The 24,529-nt window shown below is 41.0% G+C and overlaps 1 protein-coding gene across 4 annotated transcripts in view; it reads right to left on the reverse strand.

Annotated features, from left to right (window-relative positions):
* Positions 1-157: 157 nt before the first annotated feature.
* LOC141444797 (uncharacterized) overlaps positions 158-24,529 on the reverse strand; it is a 43,728-nt gene continuing 19,356 nt past the window's right edge. For 2 of the 4 annotated variants that reach the window (XM_074110451.1, XM_074110448.1), the window contains 20 exons: positions 24,307-24,408; positions 23,076-23,204; positions 21,992-22,090; positions 20,985-21,242; positions 20,237-20,328; positions 19,167-19,320; positions 17,422-17,581; positions 16,397-16,494; positions 14,508-14,633; positions 13,697-13,859; positions 12,234-12,320; positions 10,366-10,478; positions 9,024-9,152; positions 7,891-8,101; positions 6,784-6,914; positions 5,707-5,862; positions 4,851-4,959; positions 3,277-4,232; positions 2,543-2,620; positions 158-974 (listed from right to left, as the gene is read on the reverse strand). In XM_074110451.1, the coding sequence (XP_073966552.1) occupies positions 921-974; positions 2,543-2,620; positions 3,277-4,232; positions 4,851-4,959; positions 5,707-5,862; positions 6,784-6,914; positions 7,891-8,101; positions 9,024-9,152; positions 10,366-10,478; positions 12,234-12,320; positions 13,697-13,859; positions 14,508-14,633; positions 16,397-16,494; positions 17,422-17,581; positions 19,167-19,320; positions 20,237-20,328; positions 20,985-21,242; positions 21,992-22,090; positions 23,076-23,204; positions 24,307-24,408 (3,405 nt within the window). In that variant the 3' untranslated portion in view covers positions 158-920. The remainder of the gene's footprint in view (positions 975-2,542; positions 2,621-3,276; positions 4,233-4,850; positions 4,960-5,706; positions 5,863-6,783; positions 6,915-7,890; positions 8,102-9,023; positions 9,153-10,365; positions 10,479-12,233; positions 12,321-13,696; positions 13,860-14,507; positions 14,634-16,396; positions 16,495-17,421; positions 17,582-19,166; positions 19,321-20,236; positions 20,329-20,984; positions 21,243-21,991; positions 22,091-23,075; positions 23,205-24,306; positions 24,409-24,529) is intronic. The other 2 variants (XM_074110450.1, XM_074110449.1) reach the window with 2 other exon arrangements.

The following is a 24,529-nucleotide window of genomic DNA, read 5'->3' on the forward strand; positions in this document are numbered from 1 at the left end:
CTGTAAGAGATGAGTGCTCTATAATGCAAAATTTAATTAATACCACACTATCACTCGTCCAATATGTATACTAACATAGTTATAAGCAAATTACTAATAATGTATGGATCTTTGTTGTCTGAATAAATAAATGAATTATTATTATTATTATTATTATTAAACGGAGTTTGCAAGACAATTCGTTACTTACCAATTAACAAGTAACGATATAACTCAAGATCCATTAGGTCCCATCACTAAACGAGTATCTGGTGTTACGTTAAATGCATATTACGTTTATTCACTTAATTATGCTTTGAATTTTATAAATTAATTATAAAAATCTGATAGGTTAAATTTATTGCGTATAACATAGTTCTTTATGTTCAAATATTTCACGCCAGTCATATTCAGGCTACAACTGACATATACTTCCATATATTTAGACCGCAGCAACTTTTTTTTTTAGTAAAACGAAACATGCATCAAGTGTCACCCAAACCATGAAAGTACTGTACCATTTCAAAAAAATGTGCCCACGAAATAAAAGCTCGAATGATCCTAGCCTGCTCTACCACATTCGTAGTAATTCGCACTCACAGAGTAAGTCACAGGATTGAGAAAAATCCAGCTGGAAATAACTCGTAGAAGATAGATACAAAAGTGTCTAATAGAAAGAAAAGTGTTATGTAAGAAGGAGAAAATCTGATGAACGAAATGATTTTTGCAACGCAATAGTATTAACAAGAATAGAAAATAGAGAAATGGTTGTGAACAAAATCGTTCGGTACAAACAAGAGTTACAAATCTTATAAATAGCGACGAAACACTGAGTCAGATTCTAATAAAAAAAACTTATATATAAGAGGGTTTTCTTTTAGATTACGAAGGTTCTAGAATCCCGATATTTTACTCTAATTCGTCTGGAAGCGTCTGGATTTTTATCTTCGTTTCGTTTTATGGGTTTCTAAATTTTTGACCGAACTCCGTTTATTCTGCGAACAAAAACACATTAAAGTCAAAGTACTTATTGTGCGTTACAGGTTAATGAACTGATAACAATTACTTTGCTCCCTTACTACAGGTCTAATTTGAACAATAAAATGAAAAAAAAGAAGAATTGAAATAAAAATTAAAAAAATATATATATTTACTGGCGGGCTGTGCTGGTTTCATTATAAAATACCTAATTGTAACAACTATCTGTGATGTACAGTCAAGTGTAAAAATATGTACCACAGACTCTTATTCTGACGCAATAAGGCCGTAGTAACATATTTTTGAGTGGTTCGAATAGATACTTATTTTTGCAATTGACTGTACCCACAATCTACAATAATAAAATATTCGAATTTGAATTTTACAAAACTGTTAGGATTAATAAAACATGCCTTCACAGTAAATAAATAAAATTTGAAGGCAGTTTTAAGTGACAATCGAATTTTGTAAAATATTTGTGGGCAATTTGAAAACATAAAATGAGCACTTGGGTATTTTCGATGACAAATTTAAATGATTGTTTTGGTTCGTTAGTCTGGCATCATGTTGAACGGTTTTGTTGCTCTGATGATGAACTGGTTGAGTTCGAAACGTGTCAGCTTAGTGTGGTGGTGGTGATGGTTGGGATTGTGTGATGTGGGTGTGTGTGTTCTTACAGTAAGCAGGTGGAGAAACTACATGAAAACACATTTGTTGCATAGAATAGAGCAATTCAAGTAATTGTTTATGCATAGTTTAGTAAAATATTCGGGGGCAGATGTTGGAATAATTTTGGGGGGGGGACAGAATAATTTCAACGTGACTACATATCAAAGGAAGGTGGACGAGTTGCCTAAGACGACTGGTTGGGAAAAGTGGTCAAGTTCGAGAGGACACTGGACGAAATGAGATTGCTGACGAGCTAGGATGTTGACAAAATGCAAGTCGTCGAACTGAATCTAAAGGAAAGGCCTATAGGCAAAGTACCTGAGCGGTCGTAGTGTAGAAGCGCGGGCCGCGCGACGGGCCCGAAGCGCGCGTCGTCGGGCTCCGCGCCCGCGCACAGCGGCGACCCCGCTGCCGGGACGCCCGCTGACACAACAAACACATTTGAGCCCGTAACACATCACTGATGATGAACTCTGCTCGAGTTCGAAACGCGTCGGTGTAGTGTTGGATAGGAAGATGTTTGTTCATATTTTAATGTTCGAATCGAGATTGAAATATGAAACGAAACAGAATTTGGACATCGATCTAGAGCTGCCAAGATATTATGATCGCACAAGTTTAGACAAAAATAGAGAATCAGTAGAAGGTGTCTCTCTTGAAATAGTGATCTTAAAAGTACAAAGGATTTTCAGTCCTTACAGTAGTTTCGTGGTGATGATGACAGTTGGGTTTGTGTGATTTGTGTCCTTGGGCGGAGGTGCATGAACACACATTTGCTGCATAAAGCTATCATAAGGTCGCGGGTGAGCGAAGTAATCGTTTTAGTTCAAGTGTTTTTGTATAGCTGAAAAAGTTGTATAAGTTTCAAAATGGTGGCGGACTCACCCCCTAGTGAGTGGGGATGCCTAGGGCTTACCGGGAGGGTTCGGTGGTAGGAGGCGGGCCACGGGCGGGAGAACAGCGACTCGTCGCGCAACTCACCCGCCGGCATATCCTGTAATAACACAATCAAATTATGATTGGATAACTTCCGCTTAGAAGTGCGTCAAATTTAGCTTGCAACATTTGCCCTTACATACATACATAACATACATATGTACATACATTGCAAGTTAAAGAAAAGCTTGTAAAATGTGTTTCTTTTCAAATCATAAGTGTATGATTCTCACCATCAACAAAAAACAATAAAAAAATGTGCAGAATTTATAATATTGTTTACAGAGATTATGACCAGGTTCGATATAAAGGTTAAACGAATGCCACAAACGTAACAAACGAATGCCATTTTTAATTACTCTAAAATCGACGCCATTGTTCCTAAGATAAGAACAGATGTCGCTATCTCTCAGTTCCTGACTTCTCCCTACTGACCCATTTGGATTGTCACCCTTTATCTTTCAACCCAGCCTATAATACGTCCCACTGCTGGGCACACGCCTCCTCTCAGAAGAAGAGGGCTAATAATAATGAGGGGTATGATATCTTTCATATCACATAAACGGAAATAAACTATGAGACTATGAGAAAAATATATATAGTCAAGTGTAAAAATATGAACTTATTCAAAGTTTCCAAAATAAGTACCCTTATTCCGACGCAATAAGGCCGTAGTAACATATTTTTGCACTCGACTGTACAGTAAAACCTCACCTGTCCTTTATAAAACTTCGACTCGGTCACATGGTGTATAGTCACTTCATTATTCAGCTTGGAGCCAACCCTCAACCTCTGAAAGTACGGTAGCGGATCCCCGTTCACCAAATGCCCATCATCGTATCCATAATTGGGCACATTCTTATCATTGAACAGAGCATTTCTGAACACATTCCTATCCTCCTGCCCGAATGGAGTATAAAGACCTGCATAGTCATTCTCTTGCTTTAAAGGTGTACCAATAGGTTCTGGTCTCACTGGATTGGCGAATAACGAAGAATCGTTCGAATCGAACGATCTATTGGCGTCATTGGTCGGTCGGGTGCCTATAGGATTCGGGGAGACCACAGGTTTCGGGCTAGAATTTTCTACATAATATTCTGGCGTTAGAAAATTTCTCTGTTGACTATCCTCGTTTGTTTTAAAGAGGGAGTATCCTTCGTCGTTCTTTTGAGTAAAGGATGCCAAGTTCATGATTCTGTTTTGGAACTCGTCTTGCTTTGGCGAGTTGCGGGAGGGATCCAAGACGTAAGCTTGAGGGTTGGGTACAGTCTGCACAGGCGTGTAAGTGTTCGGATTGGTGTAGTTGTACTGCTGATTGTACATGGGCATCTGCGGCTGATTCATACCGAGCATGCTTTGCTGGTGCATCATGCTCATCAATGGATTCCTTATAGTGTACATTCCGTTGGAAGTCGGTGTTATTGTGGCTTGGCAAGCGTTCGGCGGCATGGGTATAGGGTCGGGGATTCTGATTTCTGGTTTTTTGACCGGGTTCGCGGCTGGCGGTAGGTTCGGGTGGAACATGGGGTTGCGCAGGGTGACCATCTTAGTGCCGTCGGTCTTGGGCTCGGCTTCGGCTGCCGCGGCGGCCTTTTTCGCCTTCTTTTTGGCTTTCTTCGAGCGGCCTGGCTGCGGTGCTGGTTCGGGGACGATTATTGTTTTTGGAGGTTCTGTAAAAGAGAGATAAATACTAATGTTTAGTCAACGTATTGATGTTGTTTGCATTTATTTCCTGCTACGATTAACACCGGTTCGTATCGGGGCCGGCTCGTCACAGACAAAGCACGGTATGCGCCTTGCATGTTGTTGCCGGACACGTGTTGTTGCTAGACCGGTTCATGAATAGGGAATAAGCATGGGACACAATAAGGAAGATACGCCGAGCGATTGAAGTTTAATTGAAGTTTCAGACAATATTTTTTAAAAATCATACAAAATTAAGTATTCATTTTTATCAAAATCCGGTAGACAAAAATGGAGATAAAAGATTGGAGAACCGATAGCCGTTTGACTTAATATTCTATCTGTAGTGCAAAAGTAGGAGATACGATTCAAAACTTGTCAAAATCGATGAAAATCTCGGGTAGCCCCTAAATATAAAAACAAATATTCTAAAACTCGGTTTGTAAAACAATGAAGATACATTTGAACACATAAAACAATTGCTTGCTATTATCTATTCTCTCGGGCACGCATTTACACACCGTCGCACAACACATCATTATACAGGCTGTCTTGTATGACATTTTTTTGCAGACCTAAGCTGGGCAGATACAACGTAGACTGACCTGGCTGCGCTGCGTGGAACATCATCATGGATGGATCAGCGTTGATGACGGGCTGCGGGCGCGCCACCGGCGTCGGCGCCGCCGCCAGAGCTCCCGCCTTCCACAGGGGCTGAAACAGACAAACATGGCTATACTACCCTGCGATAAAGATTGCACATCGGTATTCAGAAACACACAATTGGCTGTTCACGACGATTTCCGAACACTGGCCGCCATCCATCAATCGCCGTATTTATTAAGTGACGTTTATATCAAATAAATACTGCACCTTTATGGACTTAATTAGTTTACGTCAAATTAATAACATGTAAACTTCGGATATCTATAGAGAGCTGTTGCAACTACTAGAAAAAGGATAGTTCCCTCTTTTTCCTAAAAATGCCATCGTACAATTTAAAGTCTTGGGGGTTTCAATAACACTTTATTATATATTTTCATCTAAATGCGTCCGTACTCTATTGCACCTGTACAACGACTGACAAACGTCACATAAGTAGTCGGTAGGTAGTAGTAGGTTGTCTGGAAGAGATCGCTCTTAAGCGATAAGGCCGCCTATTGCTCACTTTGTATTTTTTCTCTGTGTATCTGTTTTCTGTATCACTTACTATGTCTGGTGTACAATAAAGAGTCTTTGTATTGTATTGTAGTGTGTGACAACGCTCTACGAAGCCGAAATTAGCCGAGACTCTTTCCAAAAACCAATGTGCAATGCAATCTTTATGGCCAGGTGATGTAATTGATTGCAATGGTTTGCCGCAGCAACAGGTATTATCAAAAACAAAGCTAGGTCAGCGATGGTCGCTTGGCAGTCACATGCCGCCGGCGCCGGCACCGGCACGGTTCCCATGTTACTGACCACAGACTTGATGGGGGCGGGCTCCCTGTGGTCGCCGGGCGGGACCCTGGTGAGCGTGATGCCGGGCGGCAGCCGCAGCTCGGACACCTGCACGCCGCAGCTCAGCTGCTGCATGATGCTGCAGCCTGAAGGCGCCTCGGGCTCCGCGCACTGCGTCTAGAAACAGAAGACTCAATTAGAACAGGGACCAGTGTAACTAAAAACTTAGCCAAAGGTGCCGAGAGTGCCGAAAAAGAACACGTTTCCTACAGACTCCTATCGTCTCACTGATATTTGTTACCTCATCACGTCTAAACCACTAAACCGATTTAGATGAAATTCGGTATACGGATAGTGTGAGTCCCGGGGAAGGATATATGATAGTTTTTATTACGGAAAATTCCCGCGGAATAGCGATATACGAATTCTGAGCGGACAGAGTCCCAGGAAACAGCTACTATTTTTATATATTCTTTTCACATCTCTCCTTCAGAAAAGTAACTTTTCCTCCCAGTCGAAAGGGAGCAAAGTAAGTTACACTTCTCAATGTTCAAGGCTTTTTTAAGTGTTTTATTGCAAATGTCAATTTTTGAAGTTAACGATTGTAACGCCACGCTATTTTTTATGCGCTGGTTGTTCTTTAATGATATTTAGATATATTTTCTTCAAGTTTATTAATGCTCGGTGTGAAAAGTTGTATGAGCCACTCGGGAGCAAAATTATTTTCATCTTGGGCGTTAACACTCGCTACGCTCAGGATTCTATTGTAGAATCCTTCGCTACATTCTGGATTCAATGTACGCCCTCGCCGTAAATAAACCATTTTGCTCCCTTGTGACACAAATGACTATTACAAGCTTTTATTTAAGAGAACGCCGAGCTTCTAGCGCATTTATTCCATTCATTTAATCCCTTGCTGTAACATTATTAGAAAAGCTTTAGTTTCGAAACTCATAATGTAAGATATTCGAGGATTTACTGTATAAATCATTCACTGTAGAAACATTGATTGTAGTTTGTTCTTACAAACAAAATGGACTTGTTGCTAACAAACAAAATAAACCCCTTAATGCGGGTTATACTATATTATATAAATACCTTTTTGCTGACGACCTCTATGGTGGTATCGGCTGTTATGTTGATGACATGCGGCTTATTCGACTGCTGTTCTTTTTTCTCTTTCTTCTGCTGCTTCGTCTGCTTGGCCGTAGGTGGTGGTGGTGGTGGGACTGCAAAAAAAAAAACCTTGTTTTGGAATATCTCCAGAGAAGTTATTTATTTAGTACCAGATCCTATACTTCGAAGATCATAATTCGAACTTTGGAACATAACGTCATCCCGCTGATGGACGCCAATCTATCTATCTAATACCTTTAAACGAGCAAGTCTTGTATATACATACAGGATGTTTGGTAGCTACGTGCAAAGCTTTAAGGGGGTGATAGCCGAGGTATTTTTGAACATTTTTAGCCATTTATGTCTTGTCTAAAACTGCTAGCATGGTGTACGGTTGTGACACTCTGAAGATGAGCTCTGGTTGAGTTCAAAACGCGTCAGTCTAGTGTGGTGGTGGTGATGATAGATGGGTTTGTGTGATTGTGTGCGTTCTCACAGTGTGGAGGTGGAGGAACTGCATGAACACCCATATTTTGCATAAGCTTAGCTATCGTAAGGTCGCGGGTGAGCATGGAAATTCTTTTAGTTCATTTATGTCTTAGCCGAAATTTGATATATTTTTCTTAATTCACATTGCTTGCTAAATCTGAGACCAAAAGTAAAAACCGAACTCAGGGAGCACTCGCTAAGAATGTACTAGTCTTGAAATTTCACGTTAAAGGTACTTAACTAGTAAATTGCATGAAAAAAAAGTATCGAAACCAAGTATACATAGCGGAGTTGCCGACTGTTTTTCAGTCAAGGAGCCCCCCCCGCTTCCCCGCTCGCGCTCGTTTTCCGACCCACTTTCTTCACCCCGCTTCCGGGTTTTGTATGAATTTAAGTAAGTTACCGATTCCCTGTCCACTGAAGAGGAACGGAGATTTTATATATTGCCATTGATGGATTTTTATCTCACCTTAACCTGTCCTCTCCCAGAGGCACAAATTTGTGCCCAAAATCCTTCGATCCTGTTATCCTGGGAGATGACAGATTAAGCGACAGACGGTCTTATGCAACAAATATTTCCATTACTATAACAGCTCTCACCAGCCTTCTCCTGTTTTTGCTCCTTTTGCTTCTCTTGTTTCTTTTTCTCTTTCTTCTCCTCCTTCTTAGTCAGCTCGGGTTTCTTATTGTCTTTTTTCTCAGCCTTCTTCGGTTCCACTTTGGGCGGCTCCGCTTTCTTTTCCTTCTCCTTCTTGCCTTTGGCTTCTTGCTTTTGGAGCTGTTGCTGTCTCTTCCGCTCTTCCTCTTCGGCCTGAAAAAAGTTTCAAACATCTGAATAACAAAGTGATTGACACATCAACGGCTAGCCCACAACCCTGGATCTTAAGGTGCTACAATTATTAGTTTTTTTTTTTAAATGAAATAGCAGACAAACGAGCAGATGGTTCACCAAATTAATTGTCACAAAGAAGAAAAAATTATCAAGATAATTATTTAATTTAAAAAGTAGCCTATGTCACTTTCTGGCCATAATTTATATAATAAATAAATTTCTATGCAAAAAATCACGTCAATCCGTCGCTCCGTTTCGACGTTTCGCATTTATAATAAAAGTATGGATTTTCGGCTTAGCGACTTAAATGGAATCTACTCCACTTGAAGAGGTTAAGTATCCCTTGCTCTAAAAAGCAGCTGTTCTAAGTAGTGGTCTAAGACGAAACGGGTCTAAGTAGCAAGCGGACAAAGAAGCGACTGGTCTAAGTAGTAAGTAGTATAAAAGTTCGTATTTCCCGGTTCGTCAATTTTAATTCTATGATCGAAAGTCGAGGGAGCCTCGCGCGGAGCTCCTATTCCGCGTGGCTTAGGCGCTTCGCGCAACTCTCACTTGACCCATATTTTTTTATAGTTTCCGACACAAACAGGTTCGGACCAGTTCCTTTTTAGAACTGATACTAACTCTTTGCAGCGGAAGGTGGAAATAGATGCGAGTCCCGGCACCATGATCCGGCCTTATCGTGCAACACACTTGAAACGACAATGGTTTTCACAACTTCTTTCTGTCACACGTTACAGCATGAGGTTAGAAAGGGATGGTGAAATGGGAGGGCTACTACGAAACTAGAAATTCGAAGTTCGTGGCGTGCGGTCCCTCTCGCTCTCGTATTAAATAGTATTAGTGTCAGAGAGACCGCACGACACGAACTTCGAGTTTCGTAGTAGCCCTGCTACACTACCTGTTGTTTAGCTAGCAGTTTCCGCTGCTTCTTTGACAGCGGCTGGCTGTCTGGGAGCGATTGCGACCGCTGCGGCTCTTTCGGCTTCGGCCCAGCTTTAGCTGCCTTCTCTTGCTCTTTTTGCTTTTTCTGAAACACAAGATACAAGTTTTTTTTTATATTTATTAGGACGGCAAACCAGCAAGTGAAACATTGTCAGCAAAAAATAGGACACGTATTGTTAATGAAACATAATAAAAATTAAATTTCCGTGCAGTGTTGCTCGGCGTGACGTTACGCGGAACATTAACTGGCCATATTTTCACGTCACGTCACGGACTCCACTCACGCAATTCGACACGCCTGCATCTTTGTAACTTTTTTCATTTGCCGATCAAACAACAAATGAAAAACACGTGGCCATCATTGTCTGATAATCTAGCAGACTTACTAAAGGTACAATAATGTTTTTTATACAGGAAACCAAGACCACAGTCCAATAGACCAAGTCTAAAGATTTTATAAAGCCGAGTTTAGACTTGCAAGAAAAATCGTGCAAGTTGTTGCATTACATTGCGGCGCTCGATTGACCACTACAAACTCGTTGGCTTTACGGCCTCGCAATGTAATATGGTATTTGACTATTTTGTATATGTTTTATAAATTAACCCCCTTATTCATAAACGACAATCAAACCTATTTTAGTTAAAATGCCGCTAAAATTCGTTTGTCCTTATCTGTCACTTCGACATTTGTATTTGTTAGAAAGGGACAAAGCATTTGTTAGTTAACATAGGCTTGTTAAGTTTTATGAATAAGGGGGTAAAACTACACAATGCCTGTTATCGAATAGCGAAACAATTTTTAAGCTACCTTTACAAATAACAAAGTTATAAAGGTTTAAAATTCAAGATTAGACAGCGAAACACGTCACACTTGCCGCATAGAGAAAAGCGTTTGAGAAAGAGACAGGTATATAGATTTTTCAAAAAATCGCTATAAATGCAATTTTCAACCGATTTAAGTGTTGTCTTCGCTAAACACTGTCTGTATATATATGTATATTTACATATTCACATTTTTGTATTTTATGTGCATGAATGCTTACTTTCTGAAAATCAAAATCTGAAAAACCACGTTTTTTATGCAAGGGGGTTTATTAAGATATGGAAAATCAGTAGTAAATACTACTAGTAGTAGAAATACTGTATTCAACTTGCACGATTTCTCTTGCAAGTCTAAACTAGGCTTATCAAACAAAAAATAAATACATCCGGCGCGCTGGCCGCTACTTGAACTCGCATCCCTCGGCTGACCATGCTCGGTCCAACTCCGACTACACTATATGTTCGGGCAGTCGTACCTTCTCCTTGTTCCCGCCCTTAGCGAGCTGGTTGATGTGCGCCAGCGCCTGTTCCCAGGTCTGCTTGCGGGGCTCCGCGGCCGGCGCCGGCGGCTCCGCGCATGCGTTCAGCACTGTAAGAAAAACGTTAGCATGTTCCTCACACTTCGACGCTAAGGCACTTGTCCCACCGCCGACGATGAGCGAGAAGCGAGCAGAGCGAGTAACTAGAAACGAGTGGGCGAGCAGTGAAAAGCTAGTGTTCGAGCACGACGGGCGATTACTCGCTCCACTCGCTCGAGCCGGGCGGCCGCCAAGCTAACAGCGCTGAGCGAGTATCGCCGAGCTAGTTTTATTGCTCAGCGAGTTTTATAGCTCTTGTCGCTGCGACAAAAGATGTAAGAGCGAGTTCTCGCCGACAGTGTGAACCGCCAGCGATCAACTATTAAAATATATGTATCTTTTACTCACACAGGATCTTATATCTTTTGTTCGTTTCTTGAGCGACAAAATAGTCGATAGCCAATCGTTTCCTCGCCGGCGGTGAGACAACTGCCTAAGGCCGCTTGTAGACGTCCGTTGCTTTCACTACACAACGGACCGCTTTTTGCGGTGTCGTATGGCTTCGTCGCCGGACAAGTGTCCGGTGTATGTACACACATTCATTGTAAGCCATACAAAACCGGAACTCCGGCAAAAAACGGTCCGTTGTCCGGTGAAAACAGCAGACGTCTACAAGCGGCGTAAAACCTTAACCTCTTCACCGCCACAAAACAAATGTAGTGACGTGCTCTGTACGCCACAGAAAAACCAGTGACAAATCAACTTGATTCGTATTCCATGCAGAAGGATTAATTTCGAGTTGAATGTTGTCATTTTAAGACCGTGACACTCTTGTCTCTGACAACGGTTGAATAAGAAACATGAAAAAGTCGATGTAGGAGTGAATAATGTTTTTACATCGTATTTTGTTGGTATCTTACTTCTCAACTAGCTTAATAAAGTTGACTGAAACTAATCGAGGAAGCAATACCAGGAATATAAAAACCTGACGCGACGCAGCACTGCTACGTTTTATATTGCAACATTCTTTACACTTTACTATACGATACTACCAGTCCATGACAATGGTGTCGTGATGTTATTTAAAGGAATATTTTCTAATCCCTCAGACTTTTCTATGAACAAATGACTTTTATACAAGTGAATTATTTTCCTTCAAAGGCTATTGATATCTTCGACATTTTCCCGCACAAAGCATAAATAACATTTTAAATACCACGCGCAAACACGTTAACTTGACAGCAATAGACAATCCCAATTGTGATTTTAGTGTTTACCAGTGCAAAAATTAGTTCTATTGGTTTCCGCAATATGGCGATTTTTTATAATTCTGGTCAGGTTTAATAACCGCATACGATTACATTAAGAATGTGTAGTGTAAACAAAATCTAATAAAACCTTACTTGGGTTAACCACTCTTATTTATTATTATGTATTATCTTCCCTCGCTTAATACGAGGAAAAATAAATGAGTAAAACAATTATTAATTGTACCCCAACTATAAAGGAGGAAACGAGCAGACCATTCAAACGCTGGACCGATGAGATCAAGAATGGCGGGCAGCTTATGGACTAGTCAGCTGGAGACAGAAATTTATGGAGACAAAAAGAGAGAAGAGAGAGGAGAGTTAGGAGAGGCCTTTGCCAATGGGCAAACAGATTCTGGTGTTAAAGATTTATTATTTTAAGTGATGTAATTTAAAAATCTGAATAAAGGCTATTATTATTATTCTTGTGATGCGACCCTCCCTAAAAAGTCTTGATGGCAACTGAAGTAGCATGAGAAATTCACTGTATTCATTACAACCATAATACTGTAAACTTACCAGTCAGATGTCTTCCGTTGTGTAACAGTTGCACGGGGTCGGATTCTGCACGCCGGACGTTCACTCCAGCGTTCGCTCCTAAAGAGACTGTCAAACGAACTTTGAGTTATAATTGTATACTCTGTTTCTACGGCAGGCGAAAAACGAACATTGAAGAAGAATATATTATGTCCGATGCACATTGGTTACTGGTCCAAATTTTCAAAGTACGGGCTGTTAGTGGTCACTCAAGACAGTAAAACTTGTTGATACATTGTTTTAGAATGACATTGAGAGATACATGTGAAAGGTTGCCCATAGTAAGTATTTTCTTTCACCTCCCGTAGAAACAGAGTAGTCTTCTGGGTATTTTTTTTCTATCTGTCTGTGTCTTAGATAGTCACAAAATATTGGACACTTATCTTCTTGTACAGTCACCAGCATTAATATCTGCCACAGCGGAGCGTGCAACAATATCTGACACGTCCTCCCGGCCGTAGAAATAGAGTCGTATCAGATATTTATGTACGGTTGTTGAGTCATATATTAGTACTGGTACAGTACAGTACAGCGAATTTTTGATACTACCTCAAACTTTAAGGGTAGTTAGTGAAATATTAATCACATTTTATTATATTTTAGTTAAAAAAAAAACTTATTATTTTCCTTACAAAATTAATTAGCTAGCATTGTATCACCACGTGATACTGCTTTGTTTTTATTCAAAACTTCGCATTTGCTGACGTGACAGCTGTCACAGAACGTTTCTCTCTCGTATCAAATTATTGTACGCATTACATTGGTGCTTGAAAATCTTGCAAAAAAATAATTATGCTCTGATAGTTAATTTTAAATCAACAATTTGTTTTGACATCGGTTCTCAGCACTTAAATCTTTGTCTGGTTACAGTTTGAGGTAGCATCAAAAATACACGCTATATATCAAACAAATAATGACAAAGACGAAGCGAGAGCGAGAGATGAAGCGCGTCGAAGTTCGAGAGAGAGACGCCCGTGACGTCACACCGTGCTAAAAAACGTCGCATGACGTCTCATATTTTTATTCAACAAACTTATCAAATTACAGATTTATTTTTTAACAAATATTATTTGTTGGGTACAATACGTCAGAATAGGTTAAAAATCGCTACCAGAAAAGTAGGTAAGGTTAGGTTAGAACTGCGGCCTCACCAGAAAACGAATTGAATGTTTTTCTTGGTGATAAGTTTTATATTAACTAAATAATATCGATGAGAATAAGAATATTTGATTTGTTGTTCTATGATATGAATATTTAAACAACGACATTCATTGATTAGCAAATAACGCCTCCGCAAATAACGCCTGATTCAAAAAATTAATATTTAAACAATTTATTACTAACAAATATCAATGATTAAAATTTCATCAAAGTAAGTGTTCTGCGTATTGATTATTCTATGAAACGATAATATGAAAAATTAAAATGTATGTAAAACAACGTACAACCCCTGATGAACGCCTCCTGGTCCATCTTGTCATTGCCGGCGAGCTGCACGAGCTTTTGCTGCAACTGTTGCTGTTGCATTTGTTGCTGGTGCTGCATTTGTTGCTGCTGCTTTTGTTGCTGCTGCAGTTGTTGTCGATGGAGCATGGCTGCCGTCTCCAGCTGCAACACATACAGTTATTTGTTAAATAACGTTTTAAACTTTCGTTATTTTCACTCCTAGTTAAATGCAATAAACGGGACTTATCACGACACAAGAGCAATATTTACCTCGACGTTTCGACCACGTTGCACTCTTGCTTTGGTATGTAGGGGTTTTCGGGGATGACAAATCGATCTTCATCATCCCAGCCTATATACGTCCCACTGCTGGGCACAGGCCTCCTCTCAGAACAAGAGGGCTTGGGCCATAGTTCCCACGCGGGCCCAGTGCGGATTGGGAACTTCGCACGCACCATTGAATCGCTTCGCAGGTTTGTGCAGGTTTCTCACGATGTTTCCTTCACCGCATAGCTCGTGGTAAATTTCAAATGTATACCGCACATGAATTCGAAAAACTCAGAGGTGCGAGCCGGGGTTTGAACCCACGACCCTCTGAGAGGCGATAGGTCAAACCACTAGGCCACCACGGCTCTCAAAACGATCTTGCTTGGTCTTATTGTGAGAAAACGCTTTTCATCGATATTTAGCCCGAGCTTGGTCGCCGAGGTAATTCTGTTAAACTGTACTACTCTTGTCCCCTCGCTGACGGGAGAGTTGATCCACCCATCATCATCATCATCATCATGGTCGTCACCAGTGATCACTCACGTGTCGTGCGGCGTCGGGCGCGCGCGGCGGCTTCCCCTGCAGCGCGCGCGCGACGGCGAGCTCCTGTTCGCAGTGCGCGTACTTTTTGGCGCACTCCGCCACCTGCCGCTCCGCCTCCGCCATTTCCTGAACAATAACTTGATGTTCCAAAATGTCATTTTTAATAAACGCTGTATTGTATGGGTCTCCCTACATCTTGTCGACGCGGAATTTATTCAGTAAATAGGCCGCAATGGGCATTTTTATACGTAATTTTTTTTAACTAGCAGCGCTTTCGGAAAGACAATCATTGCTAAGAAGAATGCGACGGATTTACTGTCATTTGGTGCAAATAGAAAATGGACGACTCGAAATTATATCACAGAATAAGAGTACAAGTACAGAAGCTTCACTGCCGTACAAAAGTGACGTTTAGGCATAAGAATCGTGCCTTCTGTACTTGTACTCTTACTTATTCTGTGGTATAATTTCGACTTGTCCATTTTCCATTTGCACCAAATGACAGTAATTCATGCGACGCATGAAACTTGGCAGTATTTTTTTCAAAATAAAATGGATGTATGGGGTCCCTTAGCTACAAAACTAAACACTAACTTTATCTACGTTCAGTGGAAGTGTAGAATGCTTCCACAGTCATAAATAAAAAAAAAGCCGACCAAAGAACGCTTTATGTCCACGCACTAAGAGCGAAAAGGACGTCTACCCGTCGGTAAACGTCGATCGACGTCTCGTTAGATCGGTGTATTTGTATTTGTAGGTTTGGGGAGACCCTAACTGCACATGCATTGTCATCTAAACTACACATGCACTTATGTCTCAGTTTGATTGGACGATAGCTCGGTCGACATACAGCGTGCGGTGACTTCCGCGGGCAGTTAACGACAATTGAAACCGAATGCAGTTAAAGAAATCTCTCGTACCCGCATTAGGGCTCTATCGACCAATGAAACAGTGCCTTAATACGCACACACTCGCACACAATTGGGTAGTATTGTATTGTAAAACACTTTATTGTACATAAAAACACATGAAAATAACAGAACACAGGATAATAAGATAATGGTTACGTGAATAGAAAAAATAGTATTCTGTTTAGTACGTCAGTTAACTTATCAGAATATATTTTTCTTTTGTCAATGGAACAAAAAATGACAAAAATGAAGCGCATCAAAGTTCGAAAGTGGGGGCCCGCGACGCCACACCGCGCTAGAGAATGTCACACGGCGTGACGTCACGCGAAATCTTCAATTGTTGAATTGACAAAAGAACAAACACTTGTCCAATATTATCTGTTAATCAAAATGACGTACCAATGAGGGTGTCGCTAGATGGCGTTAGTATCTTGAGATCCGTATGACGTTACGGTCTTGCTTGCGATTGGCTCATTTAGTTATTTAACCAATCACGAGCGCGACGCAAACGTCAAACGGAGCTCACGACACTAACGCCATCTAGCGATATTTCACCTGTCGGAAAACCCACATTAGATTCTTTTACGACAATATCCTACTATAACCTTACGTATTAAATATAATGACCCGGATAACTCACGTCTTAAATCGAGTTTAGCTCGACATGTTTCGGGCTAATCCGTAGCCCTTCGTCTTCGGAGCAACGCGACTCAGCGGCTGCTGCAACTCGCGCACTGGGCGCCGCCCCTCTGCTCGCGCGACTACCCGACTGCCGCTGCCGCTGAGTCGCGTTGCTCCGAAGACGATGGGCTACGGATTAGCCCGAAACATGTCGAGCTAAACTCGATTTAAGACGTGAGTTATCCGGGTCATTATATTTAATATGAGTGAATCTCACGGTAGTTTCATATAACCTTACGAATAAATTAGTATGTAATAAGTATGTGTTACAGTACGACGGTATTGTAGTTTTATTACCTTAGCCATACCAGCGAGAGTGTTGTTTATATCCCCCAGCTGTTCGGCAACTAACTGTGTCTTGGCTTGTTGCACCGGATTCATTTTGCCCTTCTTTCCTGTAATTTATTAACTTGCGTTACATCAAATGTGATTAGTTAGCATCCTCAGTAGATTATTTTGTATGAAACTTATCCCGTACTGACCCATGACTGCCGCAGCACACCATGCAGTACCAAACTCATTTACCAAGAAAATTAATACGGGCAACGACTCATTTACCGACCACGGGTTTCATGACAAGCACATTAAGGTCGAGGGTTTTATTTGGGGGGTTGCAATTGCAACCAAGGTAGCCTGCATGTTACGACACTGTTTACGAGCAAGTGTAATGAAATAGTTATTTGTGTCACAAGGGAGCAAAATGGTGTATTTACGGTGAGGGCGTACATTGAATCCAGAATGTACAATACAATACAATACAATACAATACAATAACTCTTTATTGCACACCAATACAGTAAACAGTACAGAGAAAACAAGTATATACATAGAGATTTGATTTGTAGCGAAGGATTCTGCAATAGAATCCTGAGCGTAGCGAGGGATTCTAAAGTAGAATCCTGAGCGTAATGAGGGATTCAAGTGTTAACGCCCAAGATGAAAATAATTTTGCTCCCGAGTGGCTCATACAACTTTTCACACCGAGCATTAAGGAACTTGAAATAAAATAATTCTAAATATTATTAAAGAACAACCAGTACAGAAAAAGGGTCGCTTTACAATTATCTAGTTCAAAAAATGACATTTGCAATAAAATACTTAGAAAAGCCTTGAACAGAAAAGTTGCACTTTGCTCCCTCTCGTCAGGGAGGAAAAGTTACTTTTCTGAAGGAGAGGTGTGAAAACGATATTTAATCATTTTAATTATTGTAACATGTAGCAATTTAATTTGATATTTTTAAATGGATTGGAATAATACAAATACTTGGTTGTAAAACAGTTGCTTAAGTAAGAGGTGTAAGGGTGTAAGAGTGTCCACTGACCACCTTTCCGCTTGGCGAGCTGCTGCCTCAGATGAGCCTTGGTGTCCTCGTAGGTGCGCAGCGCGACCTGGTGCCGCGACTGGAACACGTGCAGCTCGCTGCGCATGCGCGCTAACAGCGCCCCCAGCGCGCTGTGCTGCTCCAACAGACGGGCTTCCATCTGCCGACAATTATTGTACTTCAAATTTAAAAAAAATATTTGATGGATTTAAATTCGATGAACGGTGGAGCAGACGAGTCCCCGAATGGAGATCACGGACGGGAAAACGTTGTGTACGGCGTCCTGAGGCACGGCGGACGGATTACTTTAAAGGTTATTCTGATCGACGAGCGAGTAAAACCGCGGTATAACAGCTCGTTAGTCGATCACACACTTAAGAGGGTCGCTGGCGGCGGATGGATGCGAGGGGCTGAAGACAGAGTGTTGTGGCGCGCCATGGAAGAGGCCTATGTCCAGCAGTGGACTGCTGTAGGCTGATGATGATGATGATATCGGCCGTAGGACGCCCACTGTTGGGCATAAACCACCCCCATCCCATTGCCCCACGTGGTATTATTTAGTTTGTTAAGTTTCGTTTAAATTAGTTTATTTCTAAAAAGGTGTCGCTATCTCGTAAGTACAATTTCTAAATGACGCTATTAAGGTTTTTGTAACATCATCTATTTGAATATAATTATATCATTCCCTAAGCAACCGAATGAATATCCGAGCGTTCTGGCCGCTCAGTCAAACCTACCATCCCACGTTCATTACCAGGGAAGCACAGGATTCTTGCAGCTCCACCACCTAAGAGTTACAGTAAGAACACAAACAAATCACACGAATCTATCATCACCACCACACTACACTGACGCGTTTCAAACTCAACCAAAGTTCATCCTGAGAGCAACACAACAGTCCACCATGCTACCAGTTAAACTCACATTTGATCTTGTGTAGTGTGGTGGTGGTGATATTTGAGTGTGTGATCTGTGTATTCTTACAGTGCTGAGATGGGGGAGCTGCATAAGCACACATTTGTTACATAGTTGACGACCAGATGGCTAAGTGGTTAGAGAACCTGACTACGAAGCTTGAGGTCCCCGGCCGGGGCAGATATTTGTATAATTAATACGAATGTTTGCTCTCGGGTCTTGGATGTTTAATATGTATTTAAGTATGTATTTATCTATTTAAGTATGTTTATCCGTTGCCTAGTAACCATAGTACAAGCTTTGCTTAGTTTGGGACTAGATCAATGAGGGCTATCGCGTATGAATTCGCCACTAGAGGCGCTAGTGTAGCGTGAGGTCTCCGAAATGTCAAATCTCATAGTTTTTGGGTGAGCTACGCGGGTTTATTTATAATTAGAATAATTTTGTGAATATTTTGCAATATCTGAAATTAATTATGGCAAATATGCGTTCCGGGGCAATGACTGTCTGTGTTTTGAGACAGTTTTGTGTTTCGGAAACCTTTGTCCTCCCTTTTTTCCGAACAAAACGGGGACTATGCAACACTGTGGTATGCTCGATATTTTTATGGTACGGTTTTGAGGTGTATTAAATATGATTTTAATCTAAACTTTGTTTTCACGCCCGTAATAACAGACTTTGAAAGCCATACTTAAAAACCTCACGCAACAGTGCGCCATCTAGTGAGACAAAAAACGATAGCCCTCATTGGTGTCAAGTGTCCCATGTTTTTTTTTTTATAGACACAGCTATCATAAGGTTGCGAGTGATAATGTAACAAATCGTCATACCCGTTTGCCTTTCTGTCGCTGTTTCTTGGCGCGTTTCTTGCCGCGGTCGACGTGCCGCGCCGGGCCCTCTATGTACTGAAGCAGCGCGTCCAAATCGCGCGGGTCCTGGTGGGACGACGCGCCGCGCCAGCAAGACCCGCTGTGCGAGGTTATACTGCAATCATCCACATATACACGCTTGCAATATGAAATGCTAGAAATAGGCTTGGTACTTGGCAAAGTAAAATGCATGGTAAATGTTAGAAGTATGCATGGTAAATGTTGAATAGGCATGGTAAATATTAGAAAAATGCATGGTAAAAGTAAGAAATGGGCTTGGTATACAGTGTGAAAAAATAAGTTGTTAGAGAAATTTTATCCTGAATAATAATCCTATCGATTAGTATAATAAAATAGCGAGTTTTTGTTTTTTTTTTTTGATTGGTTCGAGTCCCGGACGAGGCAAGCGACTTTTAGAAAATCTTTGAATGCAGTTTTGTTTCCTTTTAAAAATAAAGGAATGTCTCTTTTAAGTAAAATAAGCCAACTTAAGGATTTTAAGGTAGTTTCCCTCCAGGGCCCGATTTATTTTTCCACACTGTATATATGTGAAAAATATGCTTGGTAAATGTTAGAAACATGCTTGGTAAATATTACAAACTAGCTATTGCCCGCGGCTTCGCCCCGTTGTTTTTTTTTTGTATTTTCTTCCATAAAAACCTTCACCTGACAGTAATGAACACAACAAAAATAATTAGCGAGATCGGACCAGTCGTTCCGAGTTTTGCGCTTAGCAACACATTTTACGATTCATTTTTATTTATATAGATATGCACGGTAAATGTTAAATATACATGGTAAATGCTAAAAATATGCTTGGTAAATGTTAGAAATATGCTTGGTAAATATTACAAATATGCACGGTAAATGTTAAATATACATGGTAAATGGTAAAAACATGCATGGTAAATATTAGAAAAATGCTGATAAATATTAGAACTATGAATAAAAACTGTCAATCTGGAGTATCTAGGGAAGGTGATGTGGTTTATTTCATTAAATGCTATATTAGGCTTGCCATAAATAATTACCCGGAACATCCGCTAGACGTGGAGAATACACTGGTGTCCCTGCTAGAAAGAGATGGCTGCGCAGGTCTGCTCATCCGCTGTTTCTGTTGTAACTAGAGAAAAGAGACAAAAACGTTTAAAAATGATATAATTTATGAATGAGAGTACACAACTCGAATGACGACTCATAACTAGTAAACTACAAATTTGTTTTGTGTTCTAACTATTCTAATGTCGTGGTGGTTTGGACTCAATACTGACATGACTTTTATTAGTTACTACGCCATATAGCACGGAGAACAGATGGCCGTCGGGGCCGAAAAGTTCTCGAGTGGAGACCGCGGATCGGCAAGCGCAGCGTGGGACGTCCACCAACGAGATGGACGGATGACCTGGTTAAAGCCGCGGGTTCACGGTGGATGCAGGCCGCTGCCAACCGAAGCGACTGGAGGTCTATGGGGGAGGCCTATGTCCAACAGACGATGCCCTACGGCTGAGATGATGATGATGATGATGATGATGATGACTACCTACGCTAGCTGACGCGGTTTGCACGGAGCGGGTGGCCGTCCCGCCTGTTGAACAATAGTACAGTCAAGAGCAAAGATATCGACACGGCCAAAGTTGCAAAAATATGTATACACGTCGCGTGCATAGGATGTTATACCTGCACCCGCACCAGAAATATCGTACTTGGCATTTTGATTTTCGAAATGATGCTACGGACTTATGTTATTGGTCATATTGTTGCGAGGTTCTGTCGCATTACCTGTTGCAGCAACTGCTGCTGCTGTTGTTGTTGTTGCAACTGCTGTTGTCTTATCTGCTGCTGTTGTTGCGGCGTGAGCGTCGGCTTGTTGTGTATGGGCAGGTCGTAGATGGGTTCCGGCTTCTTCTGGGCCGGCGGCGGCCGCTGTTGTGCCTGCTGCTGCTGTTGTTGTTGCTGCTGCTGCTGTTGTTGTTGTTGCTGCTGTTGTTGTTGTTGTTGTTGTTGTTGTAATTGGGCCTGCTGTTGTTGTTTTAATTGCTAAAACAAAAGTAACAAAATTAAGGAGTAAAACTTGGAAACAAGCGTTTTTTTTTTTCAAATACAAGACCAAACTACACAGCAAAAGTACCTAGGGATATTTTTTATACCTAGACAGTTTATAACATTTCAATTTAGGTATATTACTACTGAGTCAAAACATCAATTTTGTCATGGGATAATGAGTACCCCAAGCCTTTTTTGATGTGTGTAGACAGAAGTTCGTGGCCGTGTTATACAGACATGCGTTACACATAGCCCTAAGCGATAAAAAAATTGTAAATTAAAAAAATAGTAAAGTAAAAGTTAAGCTCAAATTAATATAAGGACGCAGCACGCGTCTCAGATTGACGAATAATCGAGTATGACTCATGTCTCAAAGAATTTCTCTTCTTACTCCGCTGGCCCAGCGATCCGCAGCGAATCTTGCTCCCCAAGGGTAACACAATTTACCGGCCCAATATTTCATGTACACGCCGATAGAAACTCATGTCAGTGTGACACAAGTTTAAAATCGGGTCGGTACTATCCGGGCCGGTAAATAGTGTAACCCGCATCCGTTTGACGCCAATGCGCCCTATCTCGTGCTCTCTTCTCACTTTATTGCGTGTATGGCACGGAGGTACACCACTCCATCTAACCAGCGATACTTGTGCCCAACCAACCGGACGCTTCCCAGTGGGCCGAGTAACTTACGCTCTTTCGGTTTTTGTTAAAAAAAATAGTATATTTAAAAAAAAAAGGTGTACCTGTAATCGTATTTGCTCCATGGCATTCGGATTGACTTTCCCTTCGGCTTTGAGAGCGGGTGGGACGTTGACTTGTATCGGCGCTGTGCGTTGCAGAGCCTGTAATAAAAACAAACGCACATTTACAGGGTCGCGCCACCTATACTCTATTTGTTCTAACATGATTCAAATGACACATGATGATTATGTAACTTTGTAAGGTGGTAACTAATTTTTTAATTTTTTCCAACAGTGATAATATATAATGCTTGAAAAAATGAAATCACATTAAAAGTGCTGATTGTTCGAATATTTGAACTCAAATTTGCTAACAAATTGTTAAGTTACTGCGTAGGCACTGTTATTATTAACTTATTTTCTTTAATGAACGCTTTTACAATGTTGTTTCATTCAATAGGCCGCTATTGCTAGAGGTGAGGGTTATCGGTAAAAATAAAAGCGGTAAAATAAACGAACTTATTATTAATTCGCAAGATTGTTCGTCAGAGTCGGAAAGTGACACTCCAAGTGTTGAATAAATTATATTTTAAAATTCAAATAAGGCTTTCAGTTCGATAGCGTAACGTTTAAACCAACAAATCATGCTGTTGCCACTTTTAGCACTAGGTAGGTATACATGCAAAAGTATCGATAGTTTGCGTAACAGTAGGAGGGACTCTAGTTCCGTCAGTTTGGCATCTATCAATTGAATCATGTTAGAACAAGATAAGCGACTAAGAACTGATCTGATGCTGAAGCCGGAAGGGAGGCAACGGAACTCTGTTATAAAACAACGGAACTAAGCCGTGTTTGGGCTTCATGGAATCGTTGTGAGATGTACTTTGGCTACGAATCACTAAAAAGTGATAAATAAAGAATTTTTTTAACAAAAAAGTAAAACCAACTTCAAAAAAAATATTTTCAAGTGTTTTGTAGTTGGTTCAATTTTTTGGTATTTTTTTATTTTTTTGAAGTCGGTTTTACTTTTTTGTTGAGAATTTTTGCATACTCAAATTCCCTTGGCGCCTACTCTAGTTCAAAGCTTTGCTTAGTTTGCGACTAGGTCAATTGGTGTCTATTGGCCCATGATATTTTATTTATTTACCTTGGGCTTGTCGGTGACTGTCAGGTCGGCCATCTTGTCGGCGACGGCGTCGGCGGCGCGCGCGTCCGGCGGCCGGCGCTGCGCGGGCGCCGCCGGCGGCAGCGACTTGGGCAGAGCCTGGAACACGAACTGTTGGGTTATTTAGTCGGTGCGTGCGTCACTACAAATCCTACAACACGAAATTAACCCTATACTTATCCCTTTAAGGGATAAGTTCGCTTTTGTACATCTCTTTCTCTTGTTAGTTGTAATTTTCATATGTTTTATGTACAATAAAGAGTTACAACAACAACAACAAATTATCATCATCATATCAGCCCACTGTTGGACATGGGCCCCCCCCCCCCCTTAGATCTCCATCAAAATATTTGTTTTCGGGTCTTGGACGTTTAATGTGTATTTACGTATGTATTTGTCTATGTAAGTACGTTTATCCGTTGCCTAGTATCCATAATAACTTTGCTTAGTTTGGGACTAGGTCAATTGGTGTCAATTGGGAATGGACGAAAATTTTATAAACGCTTGAAACTTTTTTTATCGATAGGAATAACCTTTCTAATTAACAGATTTTTTTTTAGATTTTTAAGTAGCAGCATTTAATCTAACTAACCTAACCAACAAAAAGTTGGAAAACTCCCGACTTTGTCACTTCAACTGAACCGATTTTGTTACAACATGTCTAAGAACCATCGCTAGAAAACCTGCTTTCAAATAAAAAAAAACACAAATTCAAATCGGTCCACCCGTTTAAGAGCTACGATGCCACAGACAGACACAACATACATACAGACACACAGACACACATAGCGGTCAAACTTATAACACCCCTCTTTTCGTGTCGGGGGTTAAAGAAAGAGTTTTCTTAACCGCCAAATTACGATAGTCCGGTCGGTTACAGGTTGATCCATAGCACAGAAAAAAAAAACTTAATTTACATATCTTTCGACTCTTTATTTTGACGATTTATGTCTCTTTACCGGCCCGGATAATACCGATATGGAAATACCGACCCCGTTTTTCATGTACACGCCCATATAAGCTCATTACAGTTTCAGCGACGATATACAATTGAAGCATTTCTATTGGTTCATGATATTTTTCGCAACACACATCTCTTGTCAAAACGCAGTTAAAAATTTTCCTACTAAAGTGTCTTAAACCTTTGTTCAATCCATTCGTGCCAACTCTTGTGATCGAGCTGTAATTGTTAGCTCATGGCCCATGTACTTACTGGTGGCTTGGGCGCGGGCTGCGCCGGCACCGGCTTCGGCTTCGGCGGCTGCGGCTCGGGCTGCGCGGGCGCAGGCTTGGGCGCCGCCGGCTCCGCCTCGCCCTGCCAACAACACACATCCTCACTACTACATTTCAATAGAATCTGACAATTTTCTAGACATTTAAGACACCCTAACGTGGCCACACTTAATTGTGTATGTCCATGTTGATGTGATTATAAT

The sequence above is a fragment of the Choristoneura fumiferana genome, chromosome 30 (assembly GCF_025370935.1).
Source record: "Choristoneura fumiferana chromosome 30, NRCan_CFum_1, whole genome shotgun sequence".
NCBI classification, from domain to species: Eukaryota; Metazoa; Arthropoda; class Insecta; order Lepidoptera; family Tortricidae; genus Choristoneura; species Choristoneura fumiferana.